We start from the raw sequence: 24,883 nt of genomic DNA on the forward strand, positions 1-24,883 counted from the left end.
ACATATTGTATTTTTATTTATTTTTTTAACTTTCTAAATAACTCATACAGAAATTACATTAAGAAACCAAAATGGTTCAGAGACTTGAGTGACTCGCAAAGCAGCGGGAGTCTTTGGATCATGATCATGTGTTCATAGGAATATATTTTAGTTTATTTTCATCCACTTAAGTCGCAATTAGGAGTTTTCTGGTTGATCACTGATCTTTCAAAAGCCTGACTTACCAAAACTACAAAAACTTGTTTTAACTGCACATGAGGTAGAGCGAATTGCTGTAAATTGAATAAACTAAACAAAAGAAACACTTCCTTTAGTCTTAAATTTGTTCACATTTTAAAATGAGACCTGTTTTTCAGATTTTTGCAATGGTAGAAAAGATTGGTGGATAAAATCACCTCTACATGTAAGCATCAACCGATCACCTAAAATTAAGGACATGACAATGGCAGCCATTTTGCAACATTCATATGCTGTACTAATCTGGAGGTTTGGCTGGAGGCTATCTACATAAAATGTATTGTTAATCAGTTAAATATAAATCTCCACTGAGCTGATCTTTAGAATTAACCGGTTTTCTAAATCATCTTATGTTCTCAGTAGCAACTATTAGTTCTGAAAGCAACAGCTTTATGTGCTTTATCTCTGTGACACTAATGCATAAACAGAAAACCATGATTCACAAATATCCAGTTTAACCTCCCTGGGTCACAAACAAGCCTCAAAGTAAATCCTTCCTGTACTTGGCCCAACAAACAACCAATCCAATGACTCGTCTGCTTTCAGAGTTCTGAGTACTTGATGAAATAATGAAATGGTAAGTTACAAAGCAAACCTATAACAACACTCCTTCCCAGTTAGTGAGACTTGGTGTGCTTGGGCCAATGGATAAAGTCAAGCTGAAGGAGTGAAAACTGAGCTATTCTTTGATTTACTTGAATAAAAGTCTTTTTGTCTCTTACCTTAATGACTGGTTCTTATCCTTGGTTTTGGGCTCCAACACCAGCTTGCCACTTTGACCAACTGTGAAGGCAAAGGTGCCCTGGACATGCTGAGGAAAGCGCAGCTTATGTAAGTGCTTCCTGAAACTCTCAGCCAGGTCTGATGCAACCTCTTCATCAAAAGCAATTTTCATTAGCTGCAGGTAAGACAGAAAGAGAAGGACATTTGATCACCTGTGGGTTACAAGCGAAGGTCTAACAGAGGATGGCTGATTATGAGAGGTAAGTACCTGGAAGGTGCAGGATCGGAGCTGAAGCCCCTCCTGGACAAATTGGTCCATGGTTAGAGTGACAGAGATCCTCTTCTCCTTGGTCAGAGAGGCGATGGGGAAGGAGCGAGTCACTATCTGTTCACCCACTGAAGGAAAAGACACCAGTTTGGTTTATTAGAATAATGAACCAAAAATCCAGCACGCCTCAGATGATCTTTTCTTCCTCACCTAATGCATCACTTGGTGTGCCCTTGAAGATAAGCCGGTAAGTTGTAAGAAAGATGGCGCCCTCTGCAGGAAGAAGAGGTGGTCCTCCCATCTGCCCAGTGGCCTCTTCGCGGCCATCAGGGATGAGGTGGACCCGCATGCCATCCATCACCAGCTCCTCACCGGGCAGCAGCGTTGGCCTTAGCAACTTGGGCTGCAGATGAAAACAAAACAAAAACCAAGAAGAAGCCATAAATCATTTGAAGTCGAAAAACAAGAAAATGAAGAAAAGTAAAGCAGACTTGCATTTAGCTTTTTTTCCCAGTAGATCAGTCCTTTATTTAGCACCTTTTCAGGTTTGTGAAAATAATTTAGAAAAACTAACAGAAAAGATAACTTTGTGTTTGTGCTTTAAAGTTAAACTGCTGACAAGACTGGATGTTTGACTGCAAGTAGTAACTTTAAACTGTGCCAATACTTTAGGCCTTCACGCACTAAAAACATCACTCCCATGCTTTGAAATCATGCGACCTGCACTGATTACCCAGAGAGCAAAATATGAGTGAATCAACGTTGAAATATAGTTAAGCAGCAACACTGAATCCATGTTGAAGAATGACACTGAAATGATATTAAAAGTGGTCGGAGACTGACATGTCGAATCAACATTAATAACTGACACTATATCAATGTTGTTTCAACAATCATCTACATGCACATTTTAGTTTGTTTTACATCGAATCAAAGTTACTTAACTTTGATTCCTTAATCAATATTGAGTCTTGTATATTTTTTGGTCTGACAGGTCTACATCATCACATACCATTACAAGTTTTTTCACAGGTGTTAAATACACAATGTTGTTGACAGACAATAAGTATTATGTCATTCAAAATTATCTTACATTAACATATTTCCAAAAATGTGTGTACACAAGCTTAAAAATAACAAGATGGCATTAATATTTCATTTTATTTAAGAAAACACGTATAGATCTGTAAAAATATTTGATTCCTTTTTGAACAACAGTCTTATTGTCCATAGAAGAACAGCGTCCATGAGGTTAAGCCTTGTGCTGTATGAACCAGGGAAACATGTGTTGGGGTAACCCAAGTTTGACTTTGGTTGGCATCACATTGGTTTCTTGATGCCTTCCTCCCTCTCTGTTGCATAACAAAGCCACTTCTTGACAGTTTCGCTATAGTCCTTGTCAGTCAGCTTTGGGCCAAACTACCGAGCAGCAGCTGAAAAACACCAAAACAAGAGTGAGGAAGGTGCCGGTTTGGGCCGGTTAGAAAGATGATAAACATTTGAAAAGTTTTGAAACACAGTGAAATATTAAACAGTGTACTGGATCTGAGAACACACACAGAAACTGTATAGTTCCACTTGTACACTCACAGCTAAACTAATATGCCAATGAATATTCATGAAAATTTATCTTAAAGTTAGTCGACATATATAATCACACCTTTACTTATCAAGCTGCAGCATAGGCACAAAACAATGCAGTTATTTTTCAATAAACACAGTTAAGATAAAAGTAATGTCATCAAACTTACTGCAAAAGTGCTCAGAGTAGAATTCAATTCAGAAGCAGGTTGCAAACAAGCCAGCAGCAAAGGGTCGTGTAGTTGGGCCATACCACTCATGTCAAAGGTGAGTTGGAGGGGGTGGACCACTCCACTGCTTGAAGTGACTTGTAGATGTTTTTGTCAACACATTATGCACAAACAGTCAATAATATTTACAGACAAGTAAGAAAATGTACAGAAAGGAATCACAACCCACTGTCCTTAACAGTTTAAAACGTCATAAACGTCATTACATTGATTTAACATTGATCAGATGTTGGCATTTGAATCATTAGAATTCAATCACAAAACAACATTGACTCAGTGACAATTCTTCAACATTGGTTACTTGGCTAGAATAGGATAATTGTTTGATGGTTGATCCACCGTTGACTATAACCAAAAATCAACCTTTTTTTTTTTTTACCATAATTCAACGTTGAATTACCATTGCTTGCAATCTGGGTAATGTTAAAGTTAAATTCTGACTGCAGAACAAACACCAACGAGATGTCATCTGGAGAAGTCCTTGTAAATTAGACTTTATACACAAAAAACTACATAAACCAAAGACCAGCATTATGTTTTTTTATATTTGACAATCGTCTGGTATTTTGTCAGCAGCTTCATTTTGAACTCAGGGCTGATTACGAGACTGCTGAGGTATTCCAAAGGCAGACCGTGAAAAGTGTGAAGTTGGCTTTGTCCTTTTAACCACTTCACTATTCATCTCTGTTTGGGAGAGATTCCAAAGAAACACCACAAAAACAAACAAAAAAAAAGAAGAAATTCTATTTGACTGAACTGATGGCACAATCAGAACTATGATGTTTGTCCTTTTTGTCAAATTACAATCATACAATGTATTTACTGGGTGTTTATCTGATATACCAACACAAAGTAGCGCATGTACCTGGAATGAGAACAACAAACAGTTCAATTTCTTTTGCAAATAAAACCTAACAGTAACACACTCAGTCATGGAAGTTACTGTTAATGTGGCTGGCACAGAGCATTTCATTCTGTCGCCTCTTCAGCTTCCTGCGACCATCTTCTAGCCTTTCTTTACAGGATGCCTACGAACTAGGAGTTTATATGCTGAGCAGAGAAAAATGATATTGTGATCAGCTTTTTCCAGAGGAGGTCTTGCTTTGGAAAAGTATCGAATGTCTTGTTTTCTCTGAAAGAGTAGCTGACAAACTGTTGAAATATTGGAAGTACAAAGGAGAGTAATGCATGATTAGAATCCACAGAATCAAATGAATAGGTTACTTTTGCATTTGCAAAATATGCTGATGTACTGAGGTGGTAATTCAGTGTTTGGTTCAGGTGTGTTGGAGCAGGAAAGCGTCCAAAAGCTGCAGGAAAGTGGCACTAAGGGCACAGAGTTACTAGGTAAAATCAAAGCCTTTTTCTGTATTAGAATGAACTCTTCAAACAAAGTCCTGCTCTGAATCCATCCATGACTGTAATGAGCTATTTTGCAAAGAACAATGAATACAAACTAAGCCTCTAGTTTCTAGTGAGCACACCTTTAGGTTTATATTTGCAAAAGATTTTGAAAACAATGAAAATTCCCACTGCATGCACTACTTAGTGTTTGTCTACCACTCAAAATGACTTTCTGTTAAAGTCTGTGGTTGTAACATGACTCCAGTCAAACCAGTGGATCATTACCAGGTCACTTCAGAACTTGACTTGCTGAGGTACTTTACTTATTTCAATCAGTTTTGCTGAAGCAGAGACTCATCCAAAACATGCAGGGCACTGTAGGGGCTACTGACTGATTTACTCTGAAAACTAAGGCGAGACAATGCTCACATGATGCCATTTTCCTATAACATATCTACAGGAATGATTAAAAAAAAAAACAGTCAGATGAAGCTCGGCGTAGCCCATATCCGTCTCCAGCACACTGCATGCATGCACCCTTCAGCGTGAAGGCACTCGGCTCTGGAGGTCCTGGAGAAGCTACAACAGCTAGACTGAGCTTCTCCGGCCTCTACAGAGATCAAACAGCAGGGTGGGAGGGAACCATCACCCAGCAAGCACCACTGCGGCATGCTGAGAATCACGCCGTTCTGTCTGGGTGGACAGACGTACCTGCCGTGACACTGTGAGCCTGAGCTGAAGGGATTGGTGGAGAGGGGGGTGGGCGGGGCTGGATGGGGCTCTGCATGACCTTTTTCCAGTGGAAGGTAAAAACAGGAATTGGTTACCTTTTGGATCGGAGGCAGTCTCTTACTCTCCCTGTGGACTGCGTCCAGTGTCTCGATGTGCATCTGAACAATATCTGCAGACACATTTATACCAGTGAAGCTCCATACAATGATTGTAAACTGCTCAATCAGAGATCAGTGAGTGTGGGACCGTACCTGGTATCATAGTGTGGAGCGCTTTCAGGTGCTCGTTCGTCACTCCGCTCTCATTACACACTTTATCTACAAAGCGGTTGATAAAGCGCACCACTGAATTGGCCACGTCCGAGCTCTCTGCATCTTCAAAGCCACTCTCTGTGTCGTAGCTCTCTGCCATGCTGCCTGCAATACTGCAAGACCAGATGAACCCGATTTAAACTTCTGTTACATTCTAACCTACAAACCACCAAGTCTTGAAGAGCAGAACGCATCGTTACTCTCTGACCCCTGGTGGCTGAGATGAGGATGTGCCTCCCTCTGGTTACCTGTTGGTGACATAGCTGTTGCTGACGCTCTCCACGTCTCCGAGGCCAGAACTCCTTAGCAGCCGGTTCTTGCTGGTGTCCAGTGGCAGCAGGAGGTAGCTCATCCTGTTGGCGTAATGGATGGCCTGGCTGAAAACCGTGCTCTCCTCCTTCTGCACGCGTTCTGTCTGCATCTCTTTGCTGAGGGTCGGCCACAGACGGTTTTGCTCAGCCGCGAGTTCCAAGGCGCTGATTTCCCTTCTGGTGCCTGACCCTTCCTGTTGGTCCTGGTGATGGATCAACAAATATGAGAGAAACAGATGAGCTGGTGACCAGAAGCCACATTTGACCAGTGCTGGATGCTCTCAGTCATATGGAGGGTGGAACGTAGGTGCTCACCGAGTTGCTCTGCTGGTCTCCATCATCCGTCTCCATGTACAGAGCTTTGATGTGGTTCTGAACGTCACTGTAGAACATGGCCTCCCAAAACTGCATGGTAGTCCACACCATGTGTTCTTGAACACAGCTGTAGGCAAACTGAGTGATGCCTGCACCCAGTTTCTGTCCAGTAAAAAAACAGATTCTTGAGAAGAAGCCAAGAAACTTTAACCCAGATTAAGCGATAGAGAAGTCACATTCTGAGTGTTTCTCATCTAAAGTTCCTCCCACTGAGTGAAGAAAGGAAAACCTACAGTATCTCACTGCTTTCTTAGAGCTTTATGGATTTAAGACTTGAATACATATAATGAAGTGACTTTCTTAATGCTAGTTTGAAACTTACTCTGCAGAAGGCCGTGACAAGAGGAAGCAGAGCGGCTGCAATACCATGTTCATCCATATGGGAACAGTCCTGCATTGCAAGATAAAGAACTTAATTTGTTGTTTAATATGAATACAAAAGTTCACTAAGATTTTATGACAGACATTTCAAAACCTAGTTGGTTTTATATGAATATTAGAGACAGAGGCACTAAAAGACAGCAAAAACTTCATGCGACATTAACAGATGGAGCATTAGCGCTGATGTTCTGAGGTGTGTTCCACATGTGCAGGCTCACCTGTAAAGTGCAGTTCATCATGCGAACAATGTAGTCAAACTGCTGGTCGTCCAGCACAGCTCGGTTCTGAAGAACATGTTGATTTAGCTCCTGGGTCAGACAGACCCGTGCTGTGCGACCCTTTAATGCCCGCAGCACAGCCGGCATCAGCTGGACCATGGAGAGAGACGGTCAGAATGCACTTCACACACACATGATCTGCTGTGACATGGCCATTTAAGGTAAGGTAAGGTTCCATTTAGCATCATATCATTTAGGAAAAAAAAGGAATTCATTCCTATTTTCGTTCCCTAAGTTTGGAGTTTAGAAACGCTGTAGCTCTATTTTGCAGACATCATGAGTCTCACTCACCTTCTTGGCCTCCAGCATCTTGTTGTCAAATATATAAGTGATGCAGTTCCTGACCACCTCCAGCCTGCGAGCGCTGTTAGCCATCACATTACCGTTCCTGTCAACAATGTCTCCTGAGAGGAAGTAGCAGTTATTCATCAACATCATGACAAACTGTCTCTATTGGTAAAAATAAAACGCTTAGTCTGAGTTGAATAAAGATAAATACACATCTGTATTTTTACATTTTTAACACAAAGCTTATATTCCCATTGTGAAATACACATCTACAAATCCTCATGGGTGACTTCAATTTGTGCGTTACCATCAGATTCCTCTTTGTGTTTTAATCTTAAGGAATAGAGGTTGTGCTCACCCAGTGGAGGCCCAGACGGCACCATGCTCTTGAGCTCTGCTTTTACAACAGGCGGTGAATTGTTGAGCTTGGCAACAGCGTGATCGATGAAGAGCTGCACTGCGACATCATCCAGAACAGGAAACGGTGTCCGACTCTGATCCGTACTCTGGCTGGTTTCTGATGGCCTCTGGACTTTGTGCATTGCGACTGCGGGGTAGGGGTTCTCCTGGAAGGACGTCAAGTAAAGGTGAGGGTTAACTCTAACCCTAACTGAACAAAGCAGAAGATGGCACAGTTCCTGGAGGAATAGAATGTGAATGCCCTGAAATATTGGAGATCATACATTTTTAAAAAGTTGCTCTGCCAGCTCTTTGATGTGATTCATGACTTTGTGTGGGCAGGCTTCCTCTTGTCGTATTCGCTCCACCTGATTGGCAACAAGCTGTGGAAAAAAAAGAAGATTTAAACATCTGCATGATATGAAAGCTATATGACCAACAAAGCAAAATAATAGAACCTCGTGAATAGAACGGCTAAGAATGCAGTAGAAACACTGTTTTTAAGATTTTGTTGGCTCCAGTGGCCTCTATTAACAGCTCTCAGACAGGAAAGTGGGTTGAGAGAGAGGGAAGACCTGCAACCAAGGTCATGGGGTCAGGACTGAAACCCGTGACAGCCGCATCAAAGGCTAAAGCCTCCATACATTAATTAATACATGCAACTCATATTTACATGCATGTAAATTATAAATTCATCAGAAAACTTGTTCAGTGCAGTAATTCAGCTTAAAAAAAACATAATATTCTAGTTATCAGAGAAACTAAAATTTGCCATGTTTCTTGAAATGAATCAAAATGCTTCATAATAGCATTGTTACTGTAATGAATCTCTTCTCTCTTTTTTTTATTTAACTACTGATGTAAACTTCACAACACTTAGTTTTTAAGAAAAGAATATCAGCAAGAGTCTTAATTTAGCTAGCAATCTTCATATTTGTGTACACATCATCAAACTCAAGACTCACATCATCAAACAGGTCGGTGGCTCTGTATGGTGGGCCCCTCTCTGATACAAAGCCTGCGAATGCCATCCCGTCCAACACCTTCATCAGGAAGTCATCCTCTGTCAGGGATCTCTGACCCAGGAAGGCCGCCTGTCCCAGTAAAAGGAAGAGACACTTTTGTTTTTTTACAACTAAAAGCAAAGGCCTCCCCCCCTCATCACAACAACACATTTCTATACCTTATGGAAGCGGATTACAGGTTCTGGGTGAATTCGGATGATATGTAAACACCAGCGATAACCTTGGAAAAGTCGAGCGAAGAGCCAGAGGAAGACGGCTCGGATTTCCTTATCCTGAAACACACCCACAGTTCAGCTCAGTTTATCTATAGGACGCTCTTAAGCCATGTTACAAAACAATTAAACAATGTGTGTTCAGAAATATATAGTAGCAGGGTAACGGTCCATTCAATCCAATCCCATACAGACAAATTTAAAGTTACACACATTCTAATTAGATTCCAGGTGCAAAACAGATCAGTTTATTGTTCTAAATGGTTAAAAGTCCCAAACATTTGAAAGGAATCACTGACTTAGCATGAATCAACACTCTAAATGAGTATGAAGTGGCAGTGCATGGTGTTCATGATTTTAAAATTAAAAGAATTTTTAACTATTTAAAATTTGATTTTCAGAGACTTTTAAAGCAGATTTAAAGTCAGTCCAAGTGCTCTTTCATGGAGTGTGGAGTGTGTATAAAGATCTGTATTCACATTTTTCTTACCTGGATCTTTAGTGCAGAAGGATGCATGGACTGTGGGGGAAACGCCTGATCTGAAAATTCCAACTCCGGGTCCAAAACCTGCAACAATTTTACAAACCTGTCAAAAATGATGCACAACCACATCTCCCCTTCCACCTTGCTTTCTTGTTTCATGTTGCATGTGAAGGACCCATTTTAAAAGGCCCTTCCAAAGAGCAAAACAACTAAAAACAGAGTCTCCCTCCAAAGACACCCACTGTAAAATGTGATGGCAGCAACATCATGTTGTTTTTTGTCAATAGGGACGGGAATAGGAAGATGGATGGAGCTGGAGAAAAACCCATAGTTGTAACATAGTTGAGAGTGAAGCAGAAGTTCAAACAGACTTAGTTTATTATGTCTAAGGTTAAAAAGAATGATTTGTTTTAGGTTTTTCTGAAGGCAGAGCTCAGATTTCTTGTCATTTTCATTTTTTGACCCATGATCAGTTTTGGTATTTACTTTTACAGGGAACTTGTTCACTATTAAGCTGAAGTGAGATGGCTCATGCAGTAACAGTGGTGTTGTGCTGCCCAAATATGTGCCTGTTCAAAATCAGTGAAGACTGAATCATCAACACCAGTTGCCATACTTAGAAAATGTAAAATGTTACCAATTATTAGTCGACCTCTCCTCTGGATATCAGCTGGATTTTCTGTGCTTAAATACAGGCAGGTCTGTTGTTGCCTTTGCAACTTATTGAAATGGCAATTCACTTTTTATGAAAAGTAATTTTGTTAAAAATAATTGTCTAATATATCATGACATCATGTGGGTAGGAATGTCTGTGTTATTGTAATATTCAGCATTTTATGAAATATTCATCTCAACAATCCAAAGCAAAGTCTCAATTGTGATAAAATTGAATAAACAATGTAGAATGCCAATAAACCTTCATGAATTTCCGCTTATTTCAGAAGGATTTGTTCTTTTTTGTTTGTTGTGGAAGGGAACCGGGAAATATTTGCTCAATTAGTGACAGAGGTCAATGTGATTACACAGAAACCCTGAAACAGCACATTTCATTTCACTTAGGCCCAGTGACCCAGGCCATCTCCCAGATGCCTGACATATTATGCCTTAAAATGAGTCCAAGTAGAAACTCAGGGCTCCACACAACTTCTTGTTGTCCTTCTTTCTGGCTTAAAACCCAGAGACTGTTGTGCTACTTTTCTGCTTCAGACAATGAGAAACCTCTGTGTCTTCAGTTCAGCTTGTGCTGCAGTCAGTTTATTATTTAAAATCGACTTGCTGGGATGAATTACCTCTGATGTAGATCCAGTTGATTGTTGGTCATTAAGTGTAAAAACCGACACTTAATGCTAATTTTCCTATTATGGTCTTGAGTCACATGCCTTGTGTTCTGTAAAACTTTGAACATATTACTGAATGTAATAAGAAAACCTGTAAAAAGGAAAATTAGGGACTTCTGGGTGGGCAAGCAAGATGGCAACAGCTTCACTGAATGGTTCCCAGATAAATATTCTAAAAATGTCCTTCCTCTATGCAGTTGCAGGATGTAAAATACACTACAGAGTGAGTTAAAATGCCTAAGCCTAAATCTAAAAACGCTCTGCTGTACGACAACAAATTACAAAAGATGAAGGAATGAATATCCCTTCATAAAATGAAGAGCTAGTCTCTGGGATTCAGAAGCATCTGTGGTGGCCGACGACGACTGATCTACAAACTATTTTCCAGCAACTCAGAATCACGTCGTGAGAATAGAAGTGGTTTTAGAAGTTAAAGAGAAACTAGAAAACAAATGGAAGATTGGACAAAGCAGAAAACCATATTTTGAAAGCAGATAAATAGATTCAGCACAATGAAGTAAAGAACAATGTGAAGCGAAACTGAAACAGACTGAGATGGGTGAACACCACATTTGAACTCCATTCTCTGCAGAAGGCTGAGGACCGCTCTTCCTCTCTCTCAGCCTTCATAGAAAAGACTGTCTATGAAAATCTTCATAGACAAATTGGACGTTCTGACATCATTTGACCTGGTTACTGAGAGAGCTCACCGTTCACTGGGACTAAACCTTCATCTGATGCCCCCCACCACGTTTAATAACAGTCAAGTTCACCACATTTGAAGTCAAGGATGCAGTATTAAAACGAGCTTGGCAAACGAAAGGCTTCATGCTGGCAGTATTTGGAGTAATAGACCATGATTATGTTAAAATGGCAGTGTGAATACGCTGAAGCAGTTCCTCAGAGAAAAGGAGATAAATTCCAGACTCCATTCACGGCCAAGTTGAGGGTATTTTATGAGAACACCACGTGTCTACAACTCTGCAACTGAAGCAACAAAAACATCGTGAGTTGAGGCTTCAAAATCACCATCAGTCAACTATCTACATTGTGAGCTGACAAGATCAAGAGTGCTATGTGGACCAAGTCAGGAAAGATGGACAAAGAGCATTCAAAGGACGAAACATGGGATGGATGTAAGAAGAGGCTGGACGCTTTTAGAAGGGAACAAGTAAAACCATAAAACACCAAACGGGTAACACCACCAGAGGGCCCTTCACAACCACAGAGCAGTGATGCTTTACCCTCAGAGTCACTCATTAACTATTACACCACTAAGGACATTGACAAGATCAAAGGAAAGGAAGTCTTCTTTAACTGGACTTATGTTAGTTTCATTTACAAAGGGAAAATGTTCAGACTATTAATTGTTACTATATGTCTGAGTAGTCAAAAGGTCCATCCATCCATCCATCCATCCATCCATCCATTTTCTTCCGCTTATCCGGGGTCAGGTTGCTGGGGTAGCAGCTTCAGAAGGGAGGCCCAGACTTCCCTCTGCCCAGCCACTTCTTCCAGGTATAACTCCTGACTTTATCAGTACCAATAAGAATCACAAGCTAAAATGTAAAAGGTGTTCTTAATCCAACAAAAAGGGCTAAAGTACTAGGCAAAATGAAAAAGGCAGAAGTAAAATTCCTTCAAGAAACTCACCTCTCCGAGACAAAGCATAGTAAACTTAAAAGTATATAGGCATTCAATGCATCACATGAATCAGGTTGTAGAAGGAGGGTAACATCTGAGAAGATCCATGAATGACTACAAGGCCAAAGAATGCAGCTAGAATGTAGTGATTGGCAGACTAGAGGGACAGGAAATGATCATAAATTATTTGGTTACCCACGTTAAATATTACCAAGTTTGTGTTTTTGGATAAACACTTTGAACAGATTCAGTACAGAAGTGGAAGTCAATCAATAAATCTGACAAAATTAAATTAGTTTTTTTTCTCCACCAAAGACGAGCGAGACAGAGAAACCACACACACACACACAGTGTTTACACATATACCCAGTTGAGGCGTTTCATGTGGGCTCTGCCCAACACACACTGCTGTTATGTACAGAGGATCTGAATGCATCTTGGTGTGAATGGCCCATCCACTCCACCAGTACTAATGACGGTAGTGAAACTTCCTGTTAAAACCCTGATCATACTGACAGGAGCTGTTGCTGCCAGTGAATGCTAGTTTTAATGTGAGGAAGGGGAATATGTTTTCAATACCGATATAGTTAATAAATAATTGTACAGAGCACTGTGGACGGAGCTTCATTTATTAACATTTAAAAATATCCAGATCCAGTTGTTCCTCTTTGATGATTTCATTCCAAGACTTTTTGTAGTTAAAAGTTGTTAAGTGAGAGAAAACATATGGAGTTATATTAAAATAAAGAAGCAAGATTATTTTAGCAGCTGAACCTCTTTGATTGTGGCACTTTCTTTGAAAATGGGAGCTGAACTCCTTCCCTCAAAAAAACACCTTAAATGTTTCCATGTCTCTCAGTTATGGCTGAGATAATGCCATAACTGTTAATGTTTTACCATCAGGTGATATAAACCTCTATTGGTTAAATATTGCAGCAGCAACAGAATTAGCAAACTGCCAGCAGATTCTGTTATTCAAGAAAAAACCCTGTAAAATGTAGGAAGTAAATGAATTTATTTACTTCCTATCTATCACTAAAGTCTGTGCAGCAGACAATTTACAACTGTACAGCACATGAGCTGGCTGACTAATACACAATAAAACTATTGCTCACACATGGAATTATATGAATAACAAAGACGATACATTTCTTCAATTATTCCTGGTAATCCTTAGTCAACACAAAACCAAGATCATAAAAGTGATTTCCAGCAAAGTGGCATTAAATCCTGGACTTCCTGCATCACATAGCCTCAGTGTGTAAATGCAATGACTAACAACAAATTCAATATGTGTTATCAAAAACACACACAAGCATTTTTAACAAGAGGAAGAAATAATGTAATCTGTAAATATCAATAAGGAAGCTGAGAAAAGCTCTTACAGTACAGACTGTAAGAGCTTTTCTCAGAATGGACTGTCACTGGGATACTGGAAACAACCCAACAGCTTTATATGAGCTGGCTGGGGAAACCACCTCTAATGAAGACAACAGGGCAGCATGTCAAAGCTCTAACATGAACAGTAGCTATAAAACAAAAACAAATCAAAATAATGATGCAGATGGAGTTTAACATTGTAGGCTTAAAAAATGAAGCAAAAAATGTTTTATTACCTTGGTGAATAATTGGAAATGACTTCTAAAAAAATAAGCAATTTCTATCATTTTTTTTAACTATAGTTGCATTACGGCATTCTAGATTTTTGCAAAACCAGTTTAATAATAAGACATGTAGAATGAGCAGTTCTACAGACAACTGAGTGTTGTTTCAAATTCAGATAAATTCAAAAATGATTTATTGATCCTAAAAGGAAACTCCATGTTGTAACTCAAATTATTCAAGATTCTTTAAGGAGTTAATGTAGATGATGATGGCTGAAGGATCCCCTGTAACAGTCTGTGTTACAGTGAATTTGAAGAAACCTCTGACTGAAGATACAGTTTTTCTTTGACAGTCTTGTGAAAAGCATGCTCAGGGTTCTATACCTGCATACGTTAATACTTTTCTCATGTTTCTCACCACTCTTAGCACATGAATGTTATTATTAATTAATTAATTAATTAATTTATTTATTTATTATTGTAACAATCACTAATTTGGTCCCACATTAATGTAGAATGATATTCCATTCCTCAACCAGCATCTGTTGGAAGTTAGTCCATTTGATTGTGTTAATCACTTCAAATGTGAAACTATTTTAGGGGAAAATGGTTTTCTGACAGTATAAGTTATTAGAAGAAGCATTGTTACAACAATGAAAATAAAGGATAGATGAATGGCTTTAAAAGATGATGAAACCCTGTTACGTCACAGAAGGAAGAACTCAGTGAGGACTTTCCAGCAGTGCTGTGTAGCTGATAACTTAGTGAAGACTTCCCACAACCCATTCCTGAGATTTCCCTACATTTACCAGTGTGTTGTGTAATGATGTGGTTGTGTTTGCATCTCTTACCATGGAGAGGGCAGTCTGGGTCTGCTGCAGCAGAGGTTCAGGCAGCAGAGAGATGTGGACGCATTCAGGGATGGTAACGGTGCCTCCATCCAGGTCAGCAATGATTACATCCAACTAAAGTCACACAAGTACGTATCATACACATCACCGATAAACAGTGCAGCATCAGATGATAAACCCAGACTAACAGACATTAAGTTGTTTCCATCGGCTGTTATCCATTACGACTTTAGACATCAAACAACAATAACTCCACAATGAGACAGAACGGCTGCAGAGCTGATAACCTCTGTTCTACACTGACAAGGGATCAGAAAGCAATCTGTGGGCTGAGATAAGGAGTCAATTCACACCTTTAACATAACTGATCATTCCATTTTCAATAAGTCACAGTCAGACAAAAGATTATTATTTTTATTTAGTACTCTGAAGATTAACTTATCAAAGTTGAAAACACACAATTTTATTACATTTATAAATCTTAAAGGCAGCAATCAGTCAGGCAGCAGGACAAAGCTCAAGAGTGGAATTATAATATTAATTGTCCTGAGATCACAGATCTCTTTAGCCCTTTGTGAACACAAACATTTCCTTAACACTAGTGAGTTGCTTTTGTCATATGTTCATGTTTTCAGTGATAAAAACTCACCAGTTCTTGTGTCTCAGAGCGGAAGAAGGAATTAACACCAATGATGAAGGGAGTGGGAGTGCTCAGGACCTCCAGCAGCTTCCCGGGTAAAATGGGAACATAAGTAAAACTAAGAAAACAAACAAAAAAAAAGGTTTAATGTGAACATCATCACAAACAACAGACAAGCCGAGCACAACTACAGCAGCAGAGCAAAATTAACAGCTGTTAAGCATTGAGGATCAACTGTTTTGTACAAAAACGCCATTTGAGATGGAGAATGCTCCATCTCAGACTTAGAAGCTGATGTGAACAGGGTCGACAACAGTTTAAATAGACCTAACCTAGCATATAAATATATATTTTACTTATGACTTCTAGCTTCTCACATGATTTCCAACAATCTCTGGATTTCCAGACCCCAAATATACTCCCTAAATTGACTTTTTAAAATTACGCATCTCCACGTTGGAAGGTGTTTTAAGGATCTCAGTTTTTCTCATCAATAAAAAAAATAAAATAAAGCTAGTTTGAATGTGGAGCGGAAGTACAAGCAGCAGAAAATATTTGTCCCTCTACATACACATGTTAGTGTGAACAGAGTTTTTGCTTCCAAAGCATCAGAGTGGTCACCTGTATTTGAGGGGGAACATTATGGCCAGCAGGCCTCGGCAGGCGTCGGTCAGCCTCTGGTAGCTGCTGGACAGAAACAGGATCTTGTGCTCCGTCAGGGCAGCACAGAACAGGTACAACACGTTGACTATACCTGAGAGGAAAAACACACTAAACATTATGACAGGCCATCTGTGGAGAAAAACCAGGTTTCTCTCACTCACTCACTCACACTCACACACACACACACACACACACACACACACACAAAAAGATACACAGTTGTCAAGCCATCTAACCAATTAACAGACACTAATGTAGAAAACAACAGTGTTCTAAAAAGCCCTGAAATCAACCAAGCTAGCTCCACACAGGAACACTGGTGTGGTGCAGTTCAACCCAACAAGCACCAAAATTGAAAAGCTAAAATTGTAACCTGTTAATAACAACAAATTTAAAAATGAATGAATTCATTGTTTATTTCTCCAAACATGGGATCAGAGTCCATACCAAGCTGCCTAAAGAGCTGGGCCACGCTGCTGCCGCTGACAGGAAGAGCATCATTGATGGGAGTCTGGATAACTTGCCGGTCACCAGCACCTAATGTTATTGTCCTCTACAGGTAAAGAGAGATTAAAAAAAAAGATTAGAATAAATTAAAGAAAGAAAAAAAAAAATCAAACAAATGCGACTCAAGAAAATCATGATTCAGTGCTGAGGTTTGATCAGAGTTGTGTGCGTCCAGAAAACAGCGTGAGTCTGAGACAGAGATGGAAAATCACCGAAGCTCAGCAGAAACATGACAAATAAAACCCAAGCCATTCCAGCTGATGAGGCTGCAAAAGACTCCATGCCAACAACCTTATAGGAAAACAACAGCAGCACCATAACAAAAGGTTCCCACGGACAATGGAGGTTCAACGACACTGCAGCCCTCATGCTCTATGAACTGTCCACTGCAGTCTAACAGGTAAGAGGGAATGATCAGACTACATACATCAGTCAGGCCACCAATATTCTGCAAAATCTATTTTTAACTTTTTAAATAGCACATATTTCTGTGCTTTACGTAGAAGGTTTCAGTTCTATATATTAGTTACCAGATCATTAATAAACAACATCGAACAAGGGGTGGAAAGTAAAAAGCTTAAGATGAGGTTACCTAGCAGAGTATACCACAGGGATGTGGTTTAGGACAGTATTCATATGTGGAGCAGAGAAGAAGTTCCAAAAGGCCCCAGATTGTTTGGCTCAGGAGGCCAAACAGAGAACAGTGCAGCCACATCCCATGCACTCTACAGCAGTAGTGATCAAGTCAGTTGACTCAGATTAGCCATTCAGTTCTGTGGGCCAACATCTGATCATCAGGTGTGCAAAGCGTTTTTCTGGACAAATAGAAGCACCTGATGTGCTGCTTCTTCTTCATCGCCTAAATGTCGTAGTTGTAAACTCATAGTGAAATAAAATTGCATCCTTGATAAATCAGAGCATCTCAAAAAGGTCATCTATTTCAGGAATTCATGAAAAAAATGAAACTGGTCAGATGGATTCATTACATAAAGTAACATATTTCAATAATGTATTCCTGTTAATATTTGTGATTATGGCTTACAGCTAATGAAAACCCAGATTGAAGCTTTTCAGAAAAGAATAAAAAAGTAACGTACACCAACATTAGGACCACAGTTTGTGTGAGCTTGATTAGTCAACAGCCCTACAGAGGAAATGGTTGTCAAGAGGGAGATGACAAACAGCAGAGGGCCGACACAGAGCCACAGCCTGAGGGCCGACACAGAGCCACAGCCTGAGGGCCGACACAGAGCCACAGCCTGAGGGCCGACACAGAGCCACAGCCTGAGGGCCGACACAGAGCCACAGCCTGAGGGCCGACACAGAGCCACAGCCTGAGGGCCGACACAGAGCCACAGCCTGAGGGCCGACACAGAGCCACAGCCTGAGGGCCGACACAGAGCCACAGCCTGAGGGCCGACACAGAGCCACAGCCTGAGGGCCGACACAGAGCCACAGCCCGAGGGCCTCCATGCCACGCCGCACCACTGCAGTAACCTCTGCTAACGGCACCCTGACCAACTGCTGGGTGAATATACTGTACATACTGAAGAGAAAGTGGACAGTATATACACATTTATTAGAATAATAATATCAGCTAATTTTCTGAGAAAATGAATTAAAGTTTAACTGTAAGCCAAAGTCAACAAACAGGACAGAAAAGAAAGCTTGAACTACACTACTGTGTGCAAGGAATCTATTCTATCCAACTAAATAAATTCACTTTTCAATTCAAATTAACTGATCTATAACCAAGTACTAACCTGGAGCCTGTGCTCAACTTTACTGAGGAAAATGGAATTGTTTTTATGTTCTTGGTAAAACTGTTGCTGAGTGATACTTTAGCTTCTACTGTCTATGATTTGCATCAAAATTACATAACCATTTTAAAACATCTCAAGAATCTAGGATCAGCTTTTGCTGTAGATGAGATCAGGTGTTGTTCACAAACAGAAAGCATCTCAATTAGTTCACCTAAAGCAGCAGGTGTGCATGGATAGACTGAAGGAAGTGGGGAGGAAAATTAAAAGAAGCTGATTGGTAGAGAGAGACGGTGAGGATATGAAGTCAGGCTGGCATACCAAACTGTCCTCTCTCTCCTCTGGACCCGGCTGCACAAGCATTCAACACACACACACAGCAGGATAAGATATGTTAGAGGTGACTGCACAAGACAGTCATGTATCAGCATGGCAAAACAGATAGGCTGAACAAACATCATCATACCACTGTAAAATGGGTGAAAATAGAACATTGCACCAAACACATGCAAAACAAATATTTGGCATTTTGGCAGCACAAAAACAGCAATAAAAAGAAACAATGCTTCCATTAAAATTCAAAATATACATAGGAATAATAGGGCAATTACTTTTCACGCAGGGTCAAGTTGTTCTTAAAAGCTTTTTCCCTTAAACATAATCGTAATCTCAACACATTTACTGAAGTTAAATTACTCTGATGTTACAATTAATCTGATAGTTTCAAGCATAAGTGTGATAAAAAGCAAAACCAAAAGCTAATGTTATTTTAAAATGCTGTTACAACAACAACTGGCTCAGAGGGAAGTGAATTCTGAGGAATCAGTTTCAAAACTGAAACAGTGGCACCAACCATAAGCGGTAGTAAAAGTAAAGCTGCATCCAGCAGATAAAAATGTTCCCAAACAAAGGTGCCCCAACATTAACATCTACAATCTCATGTGATGAGATCAAGCAATGTGCCAATGACCTCCGGCACAGTGACTGATTCTTTCATTTCAGTCAGAGCAGCTGGCGGGTGAAAAATGGGACTGGAGTTCCCAATTTCAGGAGGAGATAATGTGTATGTATTCCTTTAACAGCTTGGATTCTAATAAACACTTGACTTCATTCCAAAGTAAACAAGTCTTTGAAAATCAGGGAAGTTTGGACATTTGGAAATTGTGGACACTGCCGTGGCCAGAGTTACCCTTAGTTTGCTTCCAGTTCCCCAGGGGAAACTCCATGGACTCTTTGCCATCCTCAGCCCTTCAGCTAAACATCGCCCCTCCTTAGTAACTAGTTTTACTAAACTTAAACCTATATCTTAAAGACAAACATAGCACAAATGTTCCACAAAAATTTGACACCATTTTTGTCTGCTTTGAAGAAGGTGTGATGGCCAACTTCAGTCAGGTATCCGAGTGTTTCATTAATCACAGACAGTTGTAAGACATTACTTTTGTGTGTCAAAGTAAAGCCAAAGTTAACACTGCCCTTAAATTTGACTCATCTTTCAATGTTTAGGCAAATATGAAAATATGGCTTTATGTAATCAAGAATAACAAAAGCAACAAGGGTGGGATGAAAAGATGGATGGACAGCCTGACAGTGTGATCTTATTGACATGTTTTCCCACAGTGGCCGTTACATATGGAGGTAAAGGGAGCCTGAAAACACAAACCCAGCTGTACAGCATCATGTTGTATGGCTGTTTTACTGCACAAGGGACTTGTGCACTTCACAAATTACATCACTGCATGAGGAAAGATGATTTTTTTGAAATATTGAAGAACCACCAAGAGGTTGTAGTTTGGGGACTAGTGTGGACCCTAAGCATACTCAAGTCATTTACAACATGGCTCAGACACAGCTCATTTTAAATTATGCTTTTCTAATCAAACCACTTTATGGAAGCGTCACATTCATCCAGTTGCAGTCAAAAATATGCAGACATTTATACACAGATCAGAAGAAATCTTGGAGTCAAGTATCTTGCCCTCAGGCATATCGACATATGGCAGGGTAGAAATCTGGAACTGAGCCGAATGTGCGTGTGACTAACAGGTTCTAGAGAACTGACTCAGCTCCACTAGGTCAGGAGGAGCAGGAGAAAATTTCAGCAAGCTATAGTCAAAAGTTTAAGGAAGGATAAACAAAAAAACCAAAGTTTCAAAGGCAATTCTACAAAATACTAAGAAAATGCATGTCAACTTCTGCCATTGGGCAAATAGAATCAATTACTGTTTTACAATCTAACTGATTTAGTCTAATTTAATAGTGGGAAAAGTAGCAGAATTTTCAAAATATGTTTTTTGACATATATTAAGTGCCTTTCCGAAGCGTATAATTGGTTGCTGCAGCCTGGAAATGTCTAATGCTGATTAGATGTGATTGTCTCATTCAGATGCTGCGCTGCCAGCAGGAAGCCATCTGCCAGGCCATATGGCCACCAAGCAAGCGAACTATGACCTGCTAAGCAACCACTTTAATGTGTGTTTGTGTGTGTGTTGGTGAGTGGGTGTGGTTCTTAATACCTGAAGAAAATCAAAATTATTAAATAAAAAAACAGCAACAAACTCAAATCTGGAGAAATGATATGATTCTGCAGTCTGAATACAAAACACACATAAGCAGGTCAGAAACATTTGGAATCACTCAGTTATTCATGATTTGAAATGAATTCATGAAAAAAAAGACACTGATCTGGTTGACTGACAGAATCAATAACATGAAGCTTGTTGCTGATTGGTGAATCTTGCAGAACAGGAGAGTTACCTGGAGACAGGCCAGCAGCCAGTCACAGGCCGGGGACTGGGGAACTTTGTCTAAACTACAAACTGGGGACTCATCTATCTGTAACACAAAGGAGCCAGTGTACAGAAGGGTGCACATACAATGGGATAGCACATCTGGAACTCTAGTAGAAGGCTTCAGTTCACACAGAATCACAGAAAATATGAAACTTACACCATCTGTGAACCCCTAATAAAATGAAGTAATTGGGTTTTGGGATAGCTTGCATTTAAAATAAAAAGGCAATGGCTAATTGTGGAAGACCACCTCTTTCAAAATTTCAAAGATATGATTCGTCAGGAGCAGGACAACACATTTAATGAGGATGATGCCATTTAAAAACTGCCAAAATGTGCTTTAAGTAAAACACAAGATGGCATGCTAACGTCCCACAACATACGTCTTCAAGATTTAAACAATATTCATTTGAACAAACATGCTGCAGAACATCCCATCAGAGGTTTGCATCATTAGGAAGTGGAAACAAACGGTGACAACATGCCACACTAATGACATCCTATGTGAAAGAAAGCACTTTGGTTTGAAGGTCTATATCCACCTTATTCCTGGTGCTGCTGTAGGACTGAGTGTGGATGGAACGTCTGAAAACAGCCAAAGTTTCAGTTAACCGCTTTGTTTCAGAAGTTAATTCACACAGCAAGCTGTAAATTTGAAGTAAATGGTGAGCAGCTTAGATAAAAATCTTTTTGTCCATTTTGAAGAACCCAGCGGTTATGAGCCCAGTCATTTCAGCTTATTAATGTGAGGAGGCTGAGAAAGGAGCAGGTCCTCAGAGGAGACACCTGGAGGAATCTTCTCCAGACAGGAAATGACATCATGGAATCTGAGGTTCTGTTGGTGGATATAACATCTCATCTAAATGAGTTGGACCTCAACCTCCAGTGCCATGGCAACACTGTGTGATCTGATGGCAGCAGTCAGCTCCTTATTTGTTTTTCAAGTTTGATTAAAAATTTATTTTCTAATTGCAGTTCTCATTATGTTTTATATTAAAAAATACAGCAGTTTAAGTTCACAGACAGAATTCCTGAACTTATGAACTCCTAATGCATATTATATTTTGTCCAGTTTTCTTCCTAAGAAAAAATGCTAGCAGTCATAACTTGCTCTAGTAGATTGTAGCATATTTTACTGTGGTTCCAGTTCATTGTAAAAACCTATAGAAAAATCTGCTTCCCTGCTCTACACTCTACTTTCTGCGTTCTCCCAACAGGCAGCTGGTTGCCGTTTGTCAGTAATCAGCAGCTGAGTAATTGTAAAGCGTGACACAGATTATTAGACAAAACCCAGATTCCTTGGATGAACTCAATAGTGTGGACAGCCTATATAATGAGCTACACACAAAAATAGGCCATGGTTTGAAAAATTAGCAGCACAAAACACAGCTGGATAAGACTACACTGTAACAGTTATGTTTTCCATCAGCATTACCTGCCTATATTTAATATTTGTCAAATTCACAGCTACATGAACATCCTGCTGTGTGTTTCTCCTGTTGACCCCGGACTGGACTTCATGTCCGCCTGGAGAGCCATGAGGTTGACCTCGACCTTCAGTAAAATATAACCAACCATTTACAGGGTTACCACAGCTACAAGTCCTCTTACTGTTATCCATCCATCTCATCCTGTGTGAAGCACAAGTTGATAATGATGGCTTATAGGAATTAGGTGGATACAGCAGAACTGATGCGATGAACTGGTCTGAACCAGTAATTAAAGCTACACAGGTTTCTCATTAAACTCAGGAATATTAAACTAAACAGTCCCACTCACACATTAATGACCACCTGTACACCTGTGACCCAGCCGTTGTAACACCTGATCTCGGCTCTGACCAGAGCAGAACCAACATGTCTCATGCAGGTGTTGGTCGGTTATCATACCTGGGAGCCTCCGGCAACAGGGATGACACAGGTTAGCAGGTTTCCGATCACAGTTTCTAAAGGCGTTGACAGGCCGTCTACATGGACGGTGTAGATGAGACCGAGGCAGTTCTATGGAATCAAGGCACAGACACAGAGGTTAGAGGTCAGCAGGGCAATGTAACAAACACACTAATGATGCACTTAAAACTATAAATCTGTCACTTTTTTTCTTTTCAACACCTAGAAATATACTGGGAAGGCTGATGATGACCTACCCTGAAGGCCTCGGTGTAATCAAGTCGAGAAACCACCACCAGGCTCTTCGGTGCAAACAGTTTAGCGTGCTGGACTACAGCTGGCTCCTCATCTGCCTCGTCAGCATCGCCAGCATCAATCTTCTTCAGCTGAACACAGAGGAGAAACAGATGCTGTCATGACATCAAGCTGAAATGAAGCTATTGGTGTTCAGCTTCCTGTGTGATCAGCTCAGAGGGACTGTGTCTAGCTGGCGATCCTCTCACCTGTGGATTATCCAAGCCCTCCCAGAAAGTAAAGCAGGCACAGTAGTGACGCTCCGAGTTGATGTCAGTCAACACGGCAACGAAGAAGGAGGCCGGCTGCCGCTCTGGAACCAGCTGCCAACCGCTGGGCTGGCAAAACTAGAGAGGCAGAGGGAGAGGATGTGATGATACCAGGTTTTACCATAAACAATGAAGATAGTGAAATTTTTCAAACTGATGTGTCATAGTTTCATATTTAATCAGATTTTCCCTGAATATGTTAAATATTGAAGGTACTCATTTAAATGAAGGCTATATACAAAGACAACAAATCAGCAACTTAGTCACTCATAAACAAAACAGTTTTAAAAATAAATGACAAAATATAAAAGACCGTGTCCAAAATTATTCTTACTAAGGGAAATTCAAGGTTCTAAAAAATGTAAAATAGTCTGATGTTCTTAAATCATCCTAATTAACTTTGAACAGATGCTTCCAGCCAACCCAACAGGTGGAAAACAGCAGGTAGAGGCTCAAACAACAGAGCGCAGTGAGGAGTTGCAGCTGTGTGATGTGGCCCTATCTGAATGTGCTCAAGTCCCAGTGGCAACAAAATACACTACTATTAAAAAAGAACACAAAAGACTGTAGAAAAACTCAGAGGGAGTGGTATAAATTCAAAAGTAACACCTGAATTAACTAAACTAATGGTAAAAAAGGGCATGAAAATCAGAATGTCCTGCAGAATGTGGGCCATGGAGGTGGCATCATCTCCAGGCAGACAGTCCAACACACACTCGAGGGGGAAGTGAGGATCCAGAAGGTCTGTTTGGCCTTCAGAAAATCTAATCTGGACAGGTTTTCTGCTGTGTGGTGAGATGAAACGAACATCCCAACATTTTATTTTGGTAAAACCACAAAAAAAAACAAAAAAAAAAACAACATTTCATCTGCGTGTGAATGCTGTTAGCTCTATCTGAACCTCAGACAGTTGCTGTTATTGTCTTGTGAGGAGAATGAAAGTCTGACGGGGCTAAATCCATACACAGGAACATGACAGTCAGCACAGACTCACCAGTTCAATGCCTTGTGGGAACGGACTGTCCTCCCAGTCTTTCTCAGGAAACCGCTGGAGAATGCGACCCTGACCCTCACCCTCCACTGCAGGAGACACAGAGGAGCAGAGGAAGAGGTTAGTCTGGGTCATCTGCAGTGTTTGTTGCAATGTCTGTTTCTACAAATAAGCTTCTGTTACAAATCATTTACAGACCATTCCAAAACATTCAGCCCTCATACAAGTTTGTACTTATTTACATGATCTAGCCAAGAGAGCATGCATGCGTTTCCTGGACTACTGACTGCAACTACAAAGACTGCTGGCAATCATAGCTTAATATGCAGAGGTTTTAGAAATCAGAATAATTTATATTTTATAAATTATATACATATAAATTATATATATATATCTGCAATACATATAGAAATGTACATACAGATATGTATAAAGCCTGTGGCGAGCCACCGGGTTTTATACT

At 40.2% G+C, this 24,883-nt stretch overlaps 1 protein-coding gene and 1 long non-coding RNA gene across 5 annotated transcripts in view; both read right to left on the reverse strand.

The window, feature by feature from the left end:
• sbf1 (SET binding factor 1) overlaps nt 1-24,883 on the reverse strand; it is a 58,322-nt gene that overhangs the window by 10,630 nt on the left and 22,809 nt on the right. For 2 of the 4 annotated variants that reach the window (XM_015010688.2, XM_015010686.2), the window contains exons 2-26: nt 24,424-24,509; nt 23,370-23,507; nt 23,124-23,252; nt 22,867-22,977; nt 20,943-21,020; nt 18,507-18,536; nt 16,366-16,471; nt 15,877-16,009; nt 15,265-15,373; nt 14,616-14,729; nt 9,186-9,263; nt 8,642-8,755; nt 8,424-8,552; nt 7,743-7,841; nt 7,418-7,625; nt 7,063-7,175; nt 6,712-6,861; nt 6,435-6,503; nt 6,053-6,214; nt 5,675-5,940; nt 5,367-5,539; nt 5,211-5,284; nt 1,439-1,631; nt 1,229-1,356; nt 960-1,135 (exon numbers count right to left, since the gene is read on the reverse strand). In XM_015010688.2, the coding sequence (XP_014866174.2) occupies nt 960-1,135; nt 1,229-1,356; nt 1,439-1,631; nt 5,211-5,284; nt 5,367-5,539; nt 5,675-5,940; nt 6,053-6,214; nt 6,435-6,503; nt 6,712-6,861; nt 7,063-7,175; nt 7,418-7,625; nt 7,743-7,841; nt 8,424-8,552; nt 8,642-8,755; nt 9,186-9,263; nt 14,616-14,729; nt 15,265-15,373; nt 15,877-16,009; nt 16,366-16,471; nt 18,507-18,536; nt 20,943-21,020; nt 22,867-22,977; nt 23,124-23,252; nt 23,370-23,507; nt 24,424-24,509 (3,166 nt within the window). The remainder of the gene's footprint in view (nt 1-959; nt 1,136-1,228; nt 1,357-1,438; nt 1,632-5,210; nt 5,285-5,366; nt 5,540-5,674; nt 5,941-6,052; nt 6,215-6,434; nt 6,504-6,711; nt 6,862-7,062; nt 7,176-7,417; nt 7,626-7,742; nt 7,842-8,423; nt 8,553-8,641; nt 8,756-9,185; nt 9,264-14,615; nt 14,730-15,264; nt 15,374-15,876; nt 16,010-16,365; nt 16,472-18,506; nt 18,537-20,942; nt 21,021-22,866; nt 22,978-23,123; nt 23,253-23,369; nt 23,508-24,423; nt 24,510-24,883) is intronic. The other 2 variants (XM_015010689.2, XM_015010691.2) reach the window with 2 other exon arrangements.
• On the reverse strand, nt 2,371-5,202 carry LOC106932136 (uncharacterized). Its single transcript, XR_001421195.2, has 2 exons — nt 2,980-5,202; nt 2,371-2,661 (listed from the first exon to the last, which is right to left on the reverse strand). It is a non-coding gene; the product is annotated as an uncharacterized LOC106932136 (long non-coding RNA).

This window comes from Poecilia mexicana, unplaced genomic scaffold (assembly GCF_051168715.1).
Source record: "Poecilia mexicana isolate PSO_F unplaced genomic scaffold, ASM5116871v1 scaffold_23, whole genome shotgun sequence".
In the NCBI taxonomy this organism is placed as follows: domain Eukaryota; kingdom Metazoa; phylum Chordata; class Actinopteri; order Cyprinodontiformes; family Poeciliidae; genus Poecilia; species Poecilia mexicana.